Source organism: Abramis brama (genome assembly GCF_963993115.1).
Source record: "Abramis brama genome assembly, chromosome: 21".
Lineage (NCBI taxonomy): Eukaryota > Metazoa > Chordata > Actinopteri > Cypriniformes > Leuciscidae > Abramis > Abramis brama.
This window is the reverse complement of record NC_139983.1, coordinates 17,454,350-17,470,439: the sequence shown is the minus strand read 5'-3', so window position 1 is coordinate 17,470,439 and position 16,090 is coordinate 17,454,350. Positions and strand designations below refer to the sequence as shown.

Here is a 16,090-nt window from a genome sequence, read left to right as displayed (position 1 = left end):
TCCAATCAATTTCACCCATGGATCATTTTGATGCTCTCACATATTTGAAACGAACAATGATGGATTGTGATGAAATTTGTTTCGAATTGGGACTGGCGAATCCCCGTCCATACTGTCAATGACCGTTCGCAAAGACCCGCCCACTTTAGTTACTGTTGCTATGTCTGACAAGCGACGCCACTCTCACACCACACCAAGTTCTCACGCAGTGAAAAATACATTGCGGATCAGAGAGGAGACTGCGCGCTGACAGACAAGTACTTTTGATATGAAACAAAGTCTCACCTTTCAAATGTAGTCATTTTTTTAGAGACATTTAAGCAATAAATACCGTTTTGTGACTCTTTAATGTGTCTGACAGATCGCTGTAGACTCAAGGCTCAGTTAAAGCTGCTCGTGAACCGATCATCTCTTCCTTCTAGTTAATTTATAGCATTAAAATAAACATGAATGAACATAAAAGGAATGTTGTTTTAAAGTGCTAAGACGTCAGTACACTTTGTTTTTCAAATTTAAATCCTCCAATGTTAATCTACTAACTCTCCTGACTGCTTTGTTGGACAAAATGGCGGATTATGATTAGTCAGATCGCCTGTCAATCAAACTCCCTGCGAAGGGTCAATTGAGAATGCCCGTGCGCACTATCCTGATCTAATCGACAACTTTGCAGTTGCACATAGGAAAGCCCGGAAAATCCCGCTATAATGTAAGAGAGCATCTTTTTTATGTATTTGGACCTAGAACTAACAATGTGTTATGGTGCGCTGTCACCAGTGTTTTTTGTTTTGTTTTTGTTTTTTGTTTTTGGTGAGCGTAGGCTACTCCTGATTTTGTTAGTCATCTCATCTCTTATATGCTGTGTATGATCATATCCTGCCCTATTCATGGTAGCCTACTCGCAGACATTGCTTCATCAATGTCATCAATTGCGTCATCAAGCCCGCCTTGATAATCCTACTTAAGGGCCCGGTGTTGGCTCGTTACGCCACTGAATATAATTGTCTAAACTCCTTATCAAAATTACATATTTACAACAAATTTGACACATATATATGGACACACTTTGAGTACTACTAATAAAAGTGGTGGAGATCAGGCAAGACTGTAAGAAGACTCAGGCAAAAAGGTGCTATAACTGTAAAAACGCTTTAAAACCATATATTTCCTATGGTAAATTGCCTGTTTTGGCTGTAAATTGACTTTTTCATCTATGATGGCAGTTGTTAAATGCTTGCTAAATAAAACTTAATGTCTTTTGATGCTTGTGTGCTTAAAGGCCTTATAGGCCTTAACTGCTTGAACCCCGATAAATGCTGCTTGCAGCTTTAATTTGACATCAACCTGTATTCATCAATTCACTTATAATTTTTTTTTTATAAATCTTTCCTTCAAAAGGATTCCCTTAAGACTTCAATCTTTTGACCTGTTTTTTATCTCTTGTTCTTTCTCAGACGAAAACATTAATATCGTCATATTAAACACTGATCTACTTTCAAACCCACATTAACACCAGAAATTTCTGTCACTTTATTAAAAATAATAATAATTACACCTTCTGAGTGGGCATTTACAATTACGGGCTAAATGTCCCTAAAACACTCACTGTCATCATCAGGTGAATTCGTGTCAGCCTCAACTACAGCGGCAGACACCTTGCCTGTAGGCTAGTTTGATCATTGAACTTGCAAATGGCTCTAACTAACTGCACACAATTGCAGTGTGTCCCAATCAGGAATGTACTAAACAGAGCCACTGATAAGCAGTTCTCTGTATTCTTTTACAGTCCACCAGTGGCGGATTCAATCACAATAGCCAAATCATAATCTTCATCATCATTAGCTTATCATTGGCAGAACATTAACTTTCATAAGCTGCAGGAAAATGCTCAAAATATTCTACGGGGTTTTCACAGAATTTCTGCTTGTTTAACTTTAGTCAAACTTGTCCAAGGAAATGACCCCCGGCCCATAATTTCCTTTACTTGCTTTTTGTAATCATCATATACGCAATACAAGGCCGTTGAAATTCAACAGAGCGATGACATCTCAGATCATTATCTAGTCTTGTGTATACTTCATTTAGCCAAGGCTGCAAAGTCGACTCCGTGTTACAAATATGTTAGACCTGCACTTCTGCCACTAAAGATTGCTTTATTAATAATATTCCTGATTAGTTTCATCTCCTCAGCATCCCAGATAGCTTAGAAGAACTCAATATTGCGACAGAAATGTTTGACTCTCTCTTTTCCAGCATCTTAGGCACAGTTGCTCCTTTGTGCTTAAAGAAGATTAAAGAAAATAGTACTTTATAGTAAATAGTACAACGAGCACACTCTGGCCCTTTAGAGAGCAGCAAAAAAAATTTGCTCTTATCATCCGATCGTGGTTATATCTTGCTATTAGTATTACTCGATCTTAGTGCTGCATTTGATACTATTGATCACAACATTCTTTTAAATAGACTCAAAAAGTATGTTGGCATTAGTGGAATTGCATTAGCATGGTTTAAATCACATTTATCTGACTGTTATCAGTTTGTAGCAGTAAATGGAGAGATGTCTTATCTATCAAAAGTTTAGTATGGAGTACAACAAGGCTCAGTACTAGGACCGTTGCTGTTCACTCTGTACATGCTCCTTGGGAGATATCATTAGGAAGCATGTCATTAGTTTTCACTGTTATGCTGATGTTACTCAGCTCTATATTTCTTCATGCCCTGTCTGATTTGGTTCAGAGTAAGCATCTTGAATTTGAGCTTGCCTACAGAGCAATTTAATTGCCACAGATCTAGAATCGGACGCAACCCTGCATACTTTTTTGGAACAATAAAGTACCGGCTGTAAAACCTAGACTCCTTGCTGGGAGGAGGAACCCGTTCTATAGCCTCCTTTCGCAGTTCCATAATGCTCTGGGCTTACCACTCTGAGTAGGACCTCGCTGAACCGGGGTGGGTGAGGCCTGAACTGAGTAGTGTAGCCCTTTTCGACTGTCTGCAGGACCTAACGAGATATATATTTGGCAGACGTACCCACTCTGCCAGAAAACCTAATAAGGGAACCAGTTACACGAGACTCTGGTGTAGGTTGAGCAGCAAGCAGAGCGCCTTGAAGCGGTGAGACGGCAGGGAATGACTGACTTGACTGCTCTGGAACCCTCCGCAGAGTGAGCACCCTGACGATGCTACATTTCTTGGTGGACAATCAGATAAGCACTCGCTGATGAGGGTGTATAATGAGGGTGAAACCATCTTCCCCACAGGGGACTACCCTCAGAAGCCTGACACTCAAAAAAAAATACTCATTTGAATCATTAATTCAAACATGTTTAAAACTAATTAATTCATTGTCTCATTCATAAATGCTCCCTACTACTGCACCACGGGGCTTCTCAGGTGCTGTGAGCAAATCACTCCGCCCAAGTAGCAGTGCTTCGCCTTCTGAGAATATAGTTCCCAGTATATGGTTAGAAGTTGGCTGTGTCTCATGTGACCTTGTTATAAGAACCAAAAGAACCCCTATTGGGCAGTGACCTGCTTGAAACCTTCAGTTCATCTCCTTTACATTCTTAATAAGCAGTTAAAATTCTCTATAAGCAATTACTTTGTCCTCCTCCCCTAATCCCCCTGTCAAAAGCATCATATATCGAGTAGCAATAAAGGCAGAGAATCTGCTTGCATACAATAAAACATACTATTTACACACAGTTTATTAACCACCACTCTGTAACTCCAAGTTTTGTAATCTCTGTAATCATCTCTGTAATTGTCTGTAATAAATGATTGGTGTTGTGTTTTTGTAGCGGTTGTTTATGAGATGACAACCACCACAGGATGGAGGGGGGTAATTTGTCTCCCACACTGCTAAATGATAGATTAATAATCTTATTTTACTGTAATTTAAGAGAAAACAATACAAATCTGTGCACTTGATTGGCCCATAGAAATATTGATGCTGCCCTCTACCGGTCACATAAAGTTTCACACGTTTCCTTTAGGCTGCGCACTGCAGAGCCAATGAGTGGAGCTTGAAGTTCAGCTCCCCCTCGATTGACGTATTGACCACCACTTGGAGGAACTTGGAAAAAAGCTTAGAAATTATTATATTTTGCTAAAATATAAAGAAACAGCGTCAATATATACAATAAATACCTTTAAATTGCACGGTCTTGTATACAACATTTGTCAGGGTTCCTCCATCAGTGTCTTCAGGACAGTTCACATCTGTAAGCGATTTCATTTCACGCACTGACGCTGGTGGGAGGATTCAACACAAACTGGGGACTCAACGGGACTCTACAAGCGCACTTTACACCGCACAAACCCGGGACACTGTTGCGTTGTCTTTACGATGATTTTAGTTAAATTCGTGTGCGCGATCATAACCAGGTCCTTATTCATTCTGGTCTCTCTCATCGGCGTCTGGAGAGTGAAAACGGTGAAAAATGACAACATGTACTGGTTACTGACTGTCCTTTACCTTCCTCTGGTCGTGGAGATGTTCTTTACTTTAAAACGAAGGAAAGGGAAAGACTACAAATGGTGAGTGACACAACACATTATTATACACGATTTACAGTGCTGATGACACTGATCTTCACGACAGCTGTTGATCCTTTTGTTGATTCACACTTTTGGTGCAAATTACTTCTATTCAATATATTTAGATCTGAATATATGCTACATGGCTTTTATTTGACTTATTTTGTAGATAATTGCTGTTCTAAGGTTTCAGTAATATTTTAAATTCAATTTTCCTAAAAAGTTATCGACATTCCTCACTCCCTCCCTCCCCCTCACCAACATCCTGCTAGACCTATTGTTACTGCTGACAGAGTAAAGAAGGATGTGTGTGAAAGACACTAATGCTCTAGTATAATCTGAGTGGTCTCCAGCAGTGACCTTAAAGGGTTAGAAAAAAAATCAAAAATTAAAATGTTGTCATTAATTACTCACCCTCATGTCGTTCCAAACCTATAGGCCTAAGACTTTCTTTCATCTTCGGAACTCAAATGAAGATATTTTTAATAAAAATCTCAAACCTGCTGCATAACACAAGAATGAACCTCTTTGGTTCTCGCAAGTCAAGCGAACAGGTTTGAGCTTCCATTTACCATAACTGATTAGTGGGTTGATGAATGTTTATATGTGAATAAAAGCCTAAATCTGTTCATCCTATAAAGCAATTGGGTCTCTTCAGAAAATTTTGACTACACCACTCAATTCATATGGATTAATTTCACGAACTCTTTATTAACTTTTGGTAAGCGTCAAAGTTGTAATTGCGTAGACTGTCAATGGAGAGACAGAAATCTCTCAGATTTCATCAAAAAGATCTTCATTTGTGTTCTGAAGATGAACGAAAGTTTTACGAGTTTGGAACGGTACGAGGGTAAGTAATTAATGACAGAATTTTCATTTTGTGGAGAACTATCTATTTAACCATGGTCCGCTTGAAAGAAACAATTGCAATTGATAACATCATCCCAGTTAAATGTTCAGCGTTCAGTTAAGTGCAACCATCTTCTGTCATCTTTCAGGTTTTCTCCAGCCATTCTGTTGTTCCTCATCAGCATTATTCCATCCATATGGATTCTAGAGTTACATCATCAGGAAAACAAAGCCAGTAACCCTCAGGTATTATTCTATAGGCTATATCCATTCTTTTAGTTTTCCTCTTACAGGGACAGTTCACCCAAAAAATGTATTTTCTGTCATTGTTTATTCACTTTCATTTTATCAATGTTTTTTTTTAGTAAACCCTAAACATGTGCAATAACCAACACATTATTTTATTCACATTCTTATTCTGATTCATTTTTGAGTGAGGACAACAACTTTGACCCAAAAAGGAAAACTGTGTCATCATTGACTCACCCTCATGTCGTCATTCCAAACTTGTATGACTTACTTTCTTCAGCTAAACACAAAAGAAGATATTTTGAAGAATGTTGATAAGTTTCGGTTCCCATTTACTTCCACTTTATTTTTTCGTTCATATTTTGGAAGTCAATGGGAACCAAAAACTGTTTGGTTTTCAACATTCTTCAAAAGATCTCCTTTTTTTCATTTTTAGGTAGACTATCTCTATGCATATGTGAAGTCATGTGAAGCCTAATCATGCTCATATATAAGATGATATTCTGAGTGTCTTTTTCCTCTCCTTAAACTCTTCTCTGTAATTTTTGTGTCTTGCAGTGTAGGAAACTGGACTCTTGGGAGAATGTCAAGAGCATATTGCCTTCAAATGGTACTCAGGTTAATGAAACACTAAAGGTAATCTTTTATTTTAAGTTTTTAATTTACGGTTTATTGTATTACTGTAATATGTATGAATCACATGTGCTTACCAATTTGTGATGCAATTCATTTCTTGTGGCCCACAACACAGACAGGTTTCCTCTTTCACTTCCTCTGTCTTTCTCTAGAAATAAAATAGATAATAATACATTCAAATTTAAATCTCCTATGATGAGATATTATTATTTTTGGACCTTATTAGCCGCTCTCTGCCGGTCCAGAGACCAGGAAAACTTGATCTTTTCTCTTCTTGGTTTCCCTTCTCTTTCATTTGCAAATTTGATCTTGTACAAAATACAAATTATCCATTTAACTGATGCTTATATATAAAGTAACTTGCATTCTAAATGTAAGTGCAGAAGTGATGAATCATCTTCTTTACTAATATGATTCATACCCTTGTGAATTTCAATTCATGTTTCTTGGGTATGAAGAGACTATTCCTCTTTATGTTCAGTGGTGTGATGTGTTTCACAATTTATACATGTCTGTGTCTGTATTATTGTCAGCAAGGGTTGCAATAAAATGGAAAATAAAGGCAGGATCAATACGCAAGCAGTTTTCTTTAATAAACTCAGCGAATAGATAACAAGATAATTAACATTGCGAATAGAACAGCCACATATATTAGACGAGATCAGATTACTGAAAATGAGGGCTATACAGTGCTATGCATAAGTTTAGACACCCATGCTAAAGTTGACTAAAAAGAGGAATAAAAAATCATCTTTTGGAAATTGAACTTAATGCCTTAATTAAAAAAATTAGGAAAAATCCAACCTTTAAGGACACCAATTGGCATGGTTTTATTTCAGTTAGCTTAATAGCTGGTTTGATTTGCATTGAGAGATGATCTTATGGAAAGTACTCCATGCCAATCTCTAGGTATGGTGAAGGCTATGTGATGATGTGGGGCTATTTTAATTCCAAAGGCCAAGGGAACTTTATCAGGATGCATAGTATCCTGGATCCATGAAGTAACTGGCCTTTAAAAATAAAAATCTGCCTGCCTCTATGGGAATTTAACATAGGGGTGTCCAGACTTATGCACCCTGTATTTTAAGGAAGAACATTTATTTATTTACGATACATTATTCATTCACAAAGAAAATTGGTGTCCTTAAAGGTTAGATTTTTCCAAATTTTTTTAATTAAGGCATTAAGTTCAGTTTCCAAAAGATGATTTTTTATTCCTCTTTTTAGTCAACTTTAGCATGGGTGTCTAAACTTATGCATAGCACTGTATATAAACACTAGGGATGAAATGAGGTAATTCATTAAAAACAGGTGTGACACATGAGGGCAAATCAAAAACCATGGTAACAAATAAACACAGACAAAAGAAAAATGATCTGGAAACAGTGAAACCCAACTTAAACAGGCCAAACGTGACAATAATATTGAGTTATGTCTTTCAGCACCTGGAGCGCATGCTCACATCTGTCTGTCCGAATGACTGGATTCTTGGTCTTCATCAAGTTCTGCTTATTCTTCTCATCCTTGGAAAGTGGCTCCTCCCACTAGGGGGCGGAGTAACGCGTGACGAGCTGTCTCAGCTTTTGCTCATCTTCGTTGGCACGGCGGCAGACATTCTGGAGTTCACTAGTGAAACACTCTCTGATGTCAAGTGGGTACTTCCTGTTCTTAGTCAATAGACAAAAGCTTGACTGAATACCAGTTCACATACTATTTTTGATGTGCACTACCATTCAAATGATATCAAACCATTCACCATTTACTTTTTAAAGGCACACTGTGAAGGAATTGTGTTTTTGTCAAACAGCGACCCCTAGAGTCGCTATGGAATACTTGCACTGTCGTAAATACCCCTCCACCCCCCCACCTCCCACCCACCTCCCACCCTGTACACCGGTACCTGCATCGGGCATGGAATAGGCACAGATAGACTCCGAAGACATGATTATTGCAATTTATCATAATAGTTTGCAAATTTTACTTGTTTACACTATTTACAAGCTCTACGTTAGGCTTATTTATGTCCTGATAATTATGTGAGATATTAAAAACTGTTCTCATGATAATCGCAAGAATCAACGTCAACAGCGTCGTCTGATATCCCTCAGGACTACGTGATAAATACACCTCACAACACCTGAGTTCAGCTGGCAAACTAGTTCGTGAGGCAAGCTATAAAACATAACGCAAAAAACACGTAAGAGAAACGAGTGTTTTTTTTAGCAAGTCTGTTAACAGCTCTGATAATCGAAAGCTAGCTAGACATATGTGGAAATTATTGGACTGGTCTAATTATCAGCAATAAATGAATGAACAGCATATAAAAAAACATACTACAAGCAAGCGCAACAACATACAACATAGAATGCAAACAAGTTTACGAATAAGAGATTTATTTACTGGCCACTTCATGCGTTTTCTCAGAACGATTCTATTTACACCTGGTCACATAAATGTGTTTTTGCGAAACGGATTTAAATCCGATCTTCAATTCCCGCGCTGTATGCAGATTTAATGGAGTGCACGTCACCGAAAGCAACAGATATGAACAGCATTTTATTGATCATCAGCTAAAATTTCAAAATCAAAGACCGCAATAAGAGAGAGCAGTAACAGCCCTGGTAAGATCATTTCATTTCTTTACTTTTAATGATGATGATTGTGTGTTAAGCGTCTGCGACTTACTTTCACTTTGATTTGCGATAGTTTGCACGTTCTCTTGATGACTATGCTCAGTTGCTCATCTGCGGTGATGTGTGTTCCAGTAGCGTCGTCATATCTGGCTATAACATATAGCCTATAACACGCTCTCACACGTTTTTATTTTTAGCATTTTTGAGAGGAGTACAATTTACATGTGGTTTCAACAACCAGATACATTTACACTTGTCCAGTTTCGTCTGGAATGCGGCACAGACCTCCTCCTGAAGTGGTTTGAGCGATCGGATTCAAATCCGTCTTGAATGCGTTTCAGAGGGCATTTACACCTGGTCTTTTCACGATCGGATAGCTATCCCATCTGAGAAAACGCATGAAGTGGCCAGGTGTAAACAGCCCCATGACAAAAACATACGCACGAAAGCCGAAAACAAACGCTGGTTGGCCTCTCACGTCTAAATTTGAGGAAGTGGTGGGGGAAGTGACGTATGCCGTAAAGCAGTCGAATTTTGTAGTTCTTTTTGTGCTCTGGTTACTACCCGAACCCCGAAGTTACATAGTGCCAGTAAAAGCGATACAGACCCCGTCAGGCTATGGCAGACGTGTCATTCAACCTATTGTAAGTCGATGTACCATCACAAGGGTCTTGGAAATATATTATGAAGGTTGAAAAGTTTCACAGTGTGCCTTTAAAAAAAATGAATACTTTAATTTATGCATTGAATCGATCAAAAATGACAGTAAAGACATTTAGAATGTTACAAGAATCTTATTAATCAAAGAATTCTGAAAAAAAAAAGAATTATCACTGTTTCCACAAGAATATTACACACTTTTTTTCAACTGTGATAATAAGAAATGTTTTTTTTAGAACCAAATCAGCATATTAGAATGATTTCTAAAGGATCATGTGACACAGAAGATTGGAGTAATGATGCTGAAAATTCAGCTTTGCCATAACAAGAATACATTACATTTTAAAGTATATTAAAAAGTTATTAAAATTGATGTTGGGTGCATTGTGTGCTCAATGCTGTATTTCTGGATTTGAGTGATGATTATTTGTCCAGTCCATCCTCAGGTGCCATTTGTGCCTGAAAAGATCAGCAAATTTTTGTTTCGTTTGAAACGGCTATCGCTGAACATTCAGTAAATCATATTTCTCATAAATCACTCACCACAATTGGCATATAACCGAAAAAATAATAAAAACCAATGAAATTCTCTTTCAAACTTGTGCACTGGTTGCCACTAGCCGCTTGCATCAAATTCAAGGCACTGATGTTTGCCTAAACAAACACTGGCTCTGCACCCCAATAACTAAACTCATTACTTCAGACTTATGTTCTGCAAGTGAACGGCGTCTTGTGGTGCCATCCCAAAGAGGCACGAAATCACTTTCACTAACCCTTACCATGACTGTTGCCGTTTTCAAGAGGCATCTTTTTCATTAACACTTGACTAATTAATTCTAACCTTTTCTATTCTATTCTATTCTATTCTATTCTATTCTATAGAGAGAAAAAACCTTGCTACATGCACTGTGCTAGACTAACTGGGACTTGTTACAGCACTTACATAATGTTGATTATATTGTTCTCCTCATTTGTAAGCCACTTTGGACAAAAACATCTGCTAAATGATTCAGTGTAAATGTAATCTGTGTTTTGTGCAATGAAATGTCAGCCTTGTTAAGTTCAAAATGAAGGTTAATGTAACTGGCATTTGCTTGCAAATATTACATTACAAAGAGAAATTTAGCATGTTCTCAGAAAATCCCTAAAGCAGTTAAGGAAAAAAACAGACAAAGAGTTATTGTTATATTTAAAAAGGCTTTATTTAAAAAATTTTTTATTTATATTTAATCCACAAAACTTTTAAGATGAATTGTGACGTGTCAGCTGCTTTTCTGATAAAAACAAACATTTTATAAAAGTATTATTTTTTCATTTTTCTTTTGCATTACACACCAACTACGCTCTCTGCTGCAAAAAACGCTGACAAATATAATGTGACTACGTTGAGGATCTCCATCAGTAGTCATGTGAACACAATTGACCCGTTTCCTGAGAATATGTCGTTGGATATTTAGAGTTGATTGTTTGGTAGAAAACAGAGATAAGTATGGGTGTCTGAGAATCTGCTCTATGTTATGCCAGTCATAAGAGATAGACTCACATATAAATGCTAGTACATTATTTTGTGCAAATCTGCGTAACACATTCTTCACTTTGTGTTATAGGGAGAACAGCCATCAGCTGGTGTATATAATCTTGGCAGTGTGGACGTGGAGTATGTTGCAGTTTCCTTTGCACCTGGCAGGTTTGTGATAACGTGTTTAACTGTGTTAACGTGCTTCTTTAACACCCCACCATCAAACGTCACAGATACTGCTTTGAAAAACAGAAAATGACCTACAAAATGGTTCAGGATCCCTCAAATGACTGGAGGAGATCCCTGCTGTCCTGTGGAATCTTTCATCCTGCTCCATCAAAAGTATTTTTCTTACCCCTGGATCTCACTGGATCTAGAGGTTTGGGATGTAACTCAAAGTAGCGCTTCAGTCATTTGTAGAGCATATGTTTTTGTTTAGTTATGCTTTCCCTTTGAGGAATGAGAGTTTTGGCAGCTACAGTACATGTATCTATTACCAAACCCCACAGAAAGAAGAAAGGGGTGGATTTTCTTGGATCTTTTGAGACATTTTCCATAAGTGCAACAGACTTTTCACTTCTAGAAACTTGCATTGCTCTCTGCTCTGTAAAAATGATGTCATTTAAATCAAATATATTTTGTTTTGTTTTCTATAAACAACCAGAAAGGCACATAACTTTCTTCTCTAAACACATAATGTATTAAAATCATTATATGCCAAAACTGAAGAGGCCACCTTTTCAACTCTAATTGAAAATAAACCTTTTTACAGAGTAATCTTTTATTGAACTGGTGACAACATGAACTGTGTACAAAACATGATTTCCTGCTATGACACCGAGCAATTAGCTATCAAAACTTGGCGAGTAGACCAAGATTCTCTGCTACACAAGCAACTGAATTAACACAGCATTTGTTTGTCACTACTGTTAAAAAGTTTGGGGTCAGTAAAAAATAAAATAAAAAATGAATGAAAAAAGTCTTATGATCACCAAGGCTGCATTTATTTGATCAAAAATACAGTACAAACGTAATATTCTGAAATATTATTACAATTTAAAATATTTTCTTTTTTCATATATTTTAAAATGTAATTTATTCCTGTGATCTACTCCAGTCTTCAGTGTCACATGATCCTTCAGAAATCATTCTAATATGCTGATTTGATGCTCAAGAAACATATCTTATCAATGTTGAAATGAGTGGTGCTGCTTAATATTTTCGTGGAAACTGATGCAGTTGTTTTTCAGGATTCTCTGATGAATACTAAGTTCAAATCCACAGCTTTTGTTTCTCTCTTTCATGTATGTTACAGTTGTGACATCTCGGCCGCAGAACCCAGATGAGCCCACGGGTGGAAAAGGCTGTTGCAACTCGCTCTTGTCAAGATACAGTACAGATATTTGGAACATCACTGAGAGTTTGTTTATCCAGGACGGGCCCTTTCTCGTGGTGCGTCTTATTGTGATGATATACTTTGATGTGTTCCACCAGATGTTGGTCTTCTTTGCTATCAAGAACTTCCTAGTGGTCGTCCTCAACCTCTACAGGCTCATTGTCATCTGTCAAGACTATAAACCACCATCATCTTCCTCTCCCCCAGTCTGAAAGAAAAAAAAAGAAGTTAAAATGAACAACATTTAACTTCTTTAATATTACCAATGTATTCTATTAACTGTGCCTGATGGTTTGCTTATACCAGGTGTTTTTAAACTAGAGTCCCAGTGTTATTTTAGTATCATTGACAATTTGATTGTATAATTTATTTTGTTTTACTAATAGCTGCCAGCCTATTTCATACTTCATAAGATTCTAAAGCAATATAAGTTAGCCTTACAAACATTTAATTCATAAAAGATAAAATAATTTACTTCTAAAAATTGTTTTAGTCTATGACATCCACACTCGTTTTTTATTTTTATTTTTTTATTTTTGTTGGAGGCGTAACTTGCAGAGGCGTGGTTTGTAGAACTTGGGGACGCAGACTAACCCTTCTCTCTTTTGTGGCTGTTCGAACGCATTTCGACCACATGCACGTTTACATTATGCACTATGCAGAACGTCTACCTCTTAAAGTGGACGAGCTCAAAACGTTTTAGACCCTGGTTACAACTGTATTTAGCGTCGTCCACTTGTGATCCGATCGATCAAAACGCAAGGCCCCGTTTACACCTGGAGGAACTGTTGCGCGGAACAACTGATGACGCCACGGTTTAATCTTTGGTCGACCAATCAGCGGAAAGGAGCTTTTATTCCCCTGCCCACAATTAGAGATCGAATATTCAGGCTGTTTATTAATTTTCTTCCCCTGGACGTAAAAACAAAGAATCAAGCTGAAAAAAATGAAAAAGAAAAAAACTTAAGGAATGATACATTGACCCAAATGAGATACTACTTTTATAGTTTGTATTAATATTTTGAATTAGTTTTTATTTTTATGTTTTCCATTTCACAGTTTTAATATTTTTTTTTTGTGTTTGTCATTTTCGTTAGTTATTGTCTATATAGTTTTTATAAATTTTATTTCTGTTTTAGCTATTTTAGTACAACAAATTAAAATAAGTTTACATTTTTTATGTTTATTTTTTTTATTTCAGTTAACATTTATTTGAAGTAACAAAAATGTTTTTGTTTTTTTTTTAATGGTTTTAGTTAACTACAATAACCTTGGTGCTATGGGGCCCGTGACATTTTTTTTTAGAGAAATACAATGTAAAACAGTACAGTAACATAATAAAAACAAAATGTCTTCCAAATAACAATTTACACATATTTGTAATAGTAGTTTTTCAGTTTAAATTTATACATGAAAATAAATAGCTTTCTTTTTAGGATGGGTCAAATATATTTAGGTCCATGGCATCTAAAAAGTTTGAAACCCCCTGGCTTATACTGCTTAAAAACACATTCATGGGTGACAACAGTTTGGTATATTTTGAATATGTTTGAATGTGTTGTACAACCAAACTTGGACCAATAGATTTTCACTCTTTGGTTCATAATTTTAAAATAGTACTTTTATTGAGCTTTCTTAGCATTTGACAATGTTTATATACCAGTCAGTGTTGTGAAATAAGATTATCTGACTCAAAAACATTGAGAACTCTTTTTATGTTTGTGTGTGTTATGAATAGAAAGAGGCAGATGCACATTTATCTGTTGCATACATGCGTGTTAAAAGGGGTCTGCTCATGCATGATTATCCTCCCTGTGTGCATTCAGATATGACTCTGATACCAGACTCTTTGAGTCACTCTGATCTGAGATCAGGCAGAGATTATTGGCCTTTTAGTGGAGAGAGTCTGTAGTTGCTTTACAACAGTTCCTAGATCAGCCTTTCAAAGTAACCTACAATTTAACCAGATAGTTACACAGCAGTAACCAGCATGCATCTAGTAATATCTGCTTGTGAACCTATCCGAATATTACCTATTAGAATAAATATTTTGGTAGCACTTTATTTTACAGTCCTGTTCCCCATGTACATACTATGCACTTATAGTAATTGCAATAACTAGGTACTAACCCTGAACCTACCCATAAACCTTAACCCATGTAGTTAACTTGTATTACCCAGTACTTACACTGTACTGTAAGTACATGTAAGTGCACATGCTGTAAAATAAAGTGCAACCAATATTTTTGTCTAGTTTGGGTCCAGCTGGATTCTCCATGTTTATGTGTGTGAGAAGATTTATGCTGGATTTCTGACCTTTGGGTTTTCATGGCTATTTTAACATTGTGGGGGAAAATGAGACATACCATCATGACTTTCTCACACAGACTCTCTGTAGACACACTGGGTTGGGTGGTTGTCTCTGTCCCCATCATCAGGCTGTGAAACATACACACATCCCCAAGGCAGGAAAACACACATTACTTCATTAAACATGTTTTCTATTTTTATCCAGTAGGGGAAACAGGAAATAGCCACACAAGAATAAAACAGGATACCAGAGAAAGAAAGTTAGATTTAAATCAACTGTGGCAGTCTGACCTACTATACCTGTATATATTTTAGAAATCCGTGTTACACTGAGACCTGCACTATGAGCTTTGATTCACAGAAGATCAAAGTTGGCAAAATATTAACTCGTGGATTCATTTACTTAACAACAACCCCTATTTATCTCAGCAATACAGGATATATACATGTTAAAGGGAATGTAAGATGTTTTTACATTTTTTTATTACTGTACGATAAAGATAACTACATAAAATCATATTTCATTATGTTTTGTAGCCTTTTGATGATTTTCAGTGTTCTGAACCAGTTTAAAACAATGTCTTTAGATAAACAATAATTCAAACCAATAAAAAAAAGCAAAATATATCTACTGATAAATCAATGATTATTAAATAAAACAAAATGTTCCTATAAAGTATCCCATGCAGTGATTTCTGATAACCTCTGACTGATGATTAAATGAAATTATTTAAATGTTTCATTAAAATGGACCAAAAAAAACAACTATTTTTCATTCAAAGAGTGTCTGTGTGATAATTTGAGGACTAAATGCACATGGGTTTTGTTGTTGTAAACTGAAAAGGCTGTACAGTACAGTGTGGACTACTGTCTGCTCTCAAACCTTATGAATATTCATGAGTGTGAGTCTTTTCTCAATAGCACCCTTTGTGAATCATTGCATTGCAGAGCTCTTAGTAAAGTCTAAAATGCCAATGTGACTGAATTAAATTACTATAAATATGCTGATAACATACAAATACATCAGTTTCAGACACTAGTATATATCTGATGGCCTTTATTATTTAATATGGTACAATTAGGAGCTGAAGAAGAAATTGGTTAGAAACTGCTTTTTATTTGGAATATTTCTGTGGCCAAAGTTATTTAAAAAGGGGATAGGTTGATGAACAGTCATTTAGAGCTTGCTGTGCAACGACATTTGGAGTGATATCTTTGGAGCGAGTGTAAAGATTTCTCTTACACTCAATCCACTGTTTAAACAAAGAAACAGAAAAAACATCATTAATATGACATGAAAAC

The 16,090-nt window shown here is 36.5% G+C and overlaps 1 protein-coding gene across 1 annotated transcript; it reads left to right on the top strand.

Moving 5' to 3' along the window:
* Positions 1-3,997: 3,997 nt before the first annotated feature.
* tmem26a (transmembrane protein 26a) lies at positions 3,998-15,566 on the top strand. The gene is made up of 6 exons (XM_084097834.1): positions 3,998-4,536; positions 5,535-5,631; positions 6,193-6,270; positions 7,713-7,921; positions 11,171-11,250; positions 12,398-15,566. The coding sequence occupies exons 1-6, from the start codon at positions 4,346-4,348 to the stop codon at positions 12,688-12,690; spliced, it is 948 nt and encodes a 315-aa protein (XP_083953960.1). The 5' UTR covers positions 3,998-4,345; the 3' UTR covers positions 12,691-15,566.
* Positions 15,567-16,090: the final 524 nt, after the last annotated feature.